We start from the raw sequence: 1,247 nt of genomic DNA, 5'->3' as shown, positions 1-1,247 counted from the left end.
CTCTCCCTGCCCTCTGGCACTGGGATCCATTCCCTGTGTCCTGTCCCTCCATCCCTTGTCCCCAGTCCCTCTCCAGGGATGTTGTGCTCGGACAAGGAAGGAGAATCCTCCACCCAGCAGTTCCCGCTCTTCCATGATCCGTTCATTCCTCATCCCACACATTTGGAAAGACTCCCCGGAGGCTTTTTTGGGATGCCTGGGGGGTCAGGAAACACATCCCAAGGGATCTGCTTCCCGAGGGCCGACCGGATGGATCCCGGTCTGGCGTGTGTCCTCATCCCCTGGAGAGCAGATCCCTTGGGAAGAGGTGTCCAAGCCCCCCTTGGCACCATGGGATCCATGGATTTATCCCAAACTCGGCTCCGGGACCAGCCTGGATTCAGAGCTCGGACTCGAAAAAACACGGGAAAGGTTCGTCCTTCCCAACAGACTCCAGGGAAAAAGACTCCCAGGGAGCCTGGAAAAGCCCGTGGAAGGAGGTCAGGCCGCCCCTATCCGGGAATTCTTTCCCTAAATCAGGTGGGAAAGCTCGGTCCTAAGGGGCAGCCGGCGCAGCAGCTGGGAATGATCCCGGGATTCCAGGGAGAACCCCTTTGTGTTCCCTAATTCCAGCATGGAAGAAGAAACGCGGATTCCTCGGGAATCCGGCGGGAAGGGAAGGTTCGGGATGAGAACGATCCCAAAAAAATCCTCCCCGAGCACCCCGGATTCCTGAAACCACCCCGTTAATCGGGATCAGGAGCCTCCGGCCCTCCTGAGGACGGAGGGGAAAGGCCGGGAATGCCGAGGGGGAGCGGGAGCCGGGAATTACCTCTGGGCCGTGTCGCAGGGGGATCCCTTCCTCTTGCGGGAGTCGGGATTGGCGGGATCCGTGGAGCTGTCGCCCAGGCCGCTCATGGTGCCCCACCTACTGTGCGCCTGGAAAAGAGGGAAAACGGGGATCAGGGGGAGCTTTTTGGGGGCGGAAAACGTGGATCAAGCGACCTCTGGAGTCTTGGTCGTGGAATTGGGTGACTCGTCCGGGAAGGAAACCCGGGATTTTCCAGGTGTCCCCTCCCGGTCACCACGTGGCCAATCCAGCCCTCAACACCATTCCCAGCTCTTTTCTGCATTCCCAGGGATTTCACCTTCCCAAACCTACGGTATTTCACTCCCAGCCCATCCCAGGGAGTTGTTCTGGAGTCCGGGATGGATCCGGGTGGGTTTCCTTCTCCTCTCCTTCTCCTCCATCTCCCCCTGGTCCCTCT

General features: G+C 59.6%; 1 protein-coding gene across 1 annotated transcript in view; it reads right to left on the bottom strand.

Moving 5' to 3' along the window:
- LOC115307430 (nuclear receptor coactivator 1-like) overlaps positions 1-918 on the bottom strand; it is a gene marked incomplete at its 5' end in the record, with an annotated part of 5,543 nt that extends 4,625 nt beyond the window's left edge. The window contains one exon of the mRNA XM_029959477.1: positions 812-918. Coding sequence (XP_029815337.1) covers positions 812-918 — 107 coding nt within the window. The remainder of the gene's footprint in view (positions 1-811) is intronic.
- Positions 919-1,247: the final 329 nt, after the last annotated feature.

This window comes from Manacus vitellinus, unplaced genomic scaffold, assembly GCF_001715985.3.
Source record: "Manacus vitellinus isolate BGI_N305 unplaced genomic scaffold, ASM171598v3 scaffold_204_pilon, whole genome shotgun sequence".
NCBI classification, from domain to species: Eukaryota; Metazoa; Chordata; class Aves; order Passeriformes; family Pipridae; genus Manacus; species Manacus vitellinus.
This window is presented reverse-complemented; position numbering and strand designations above follow the sequence as displayed.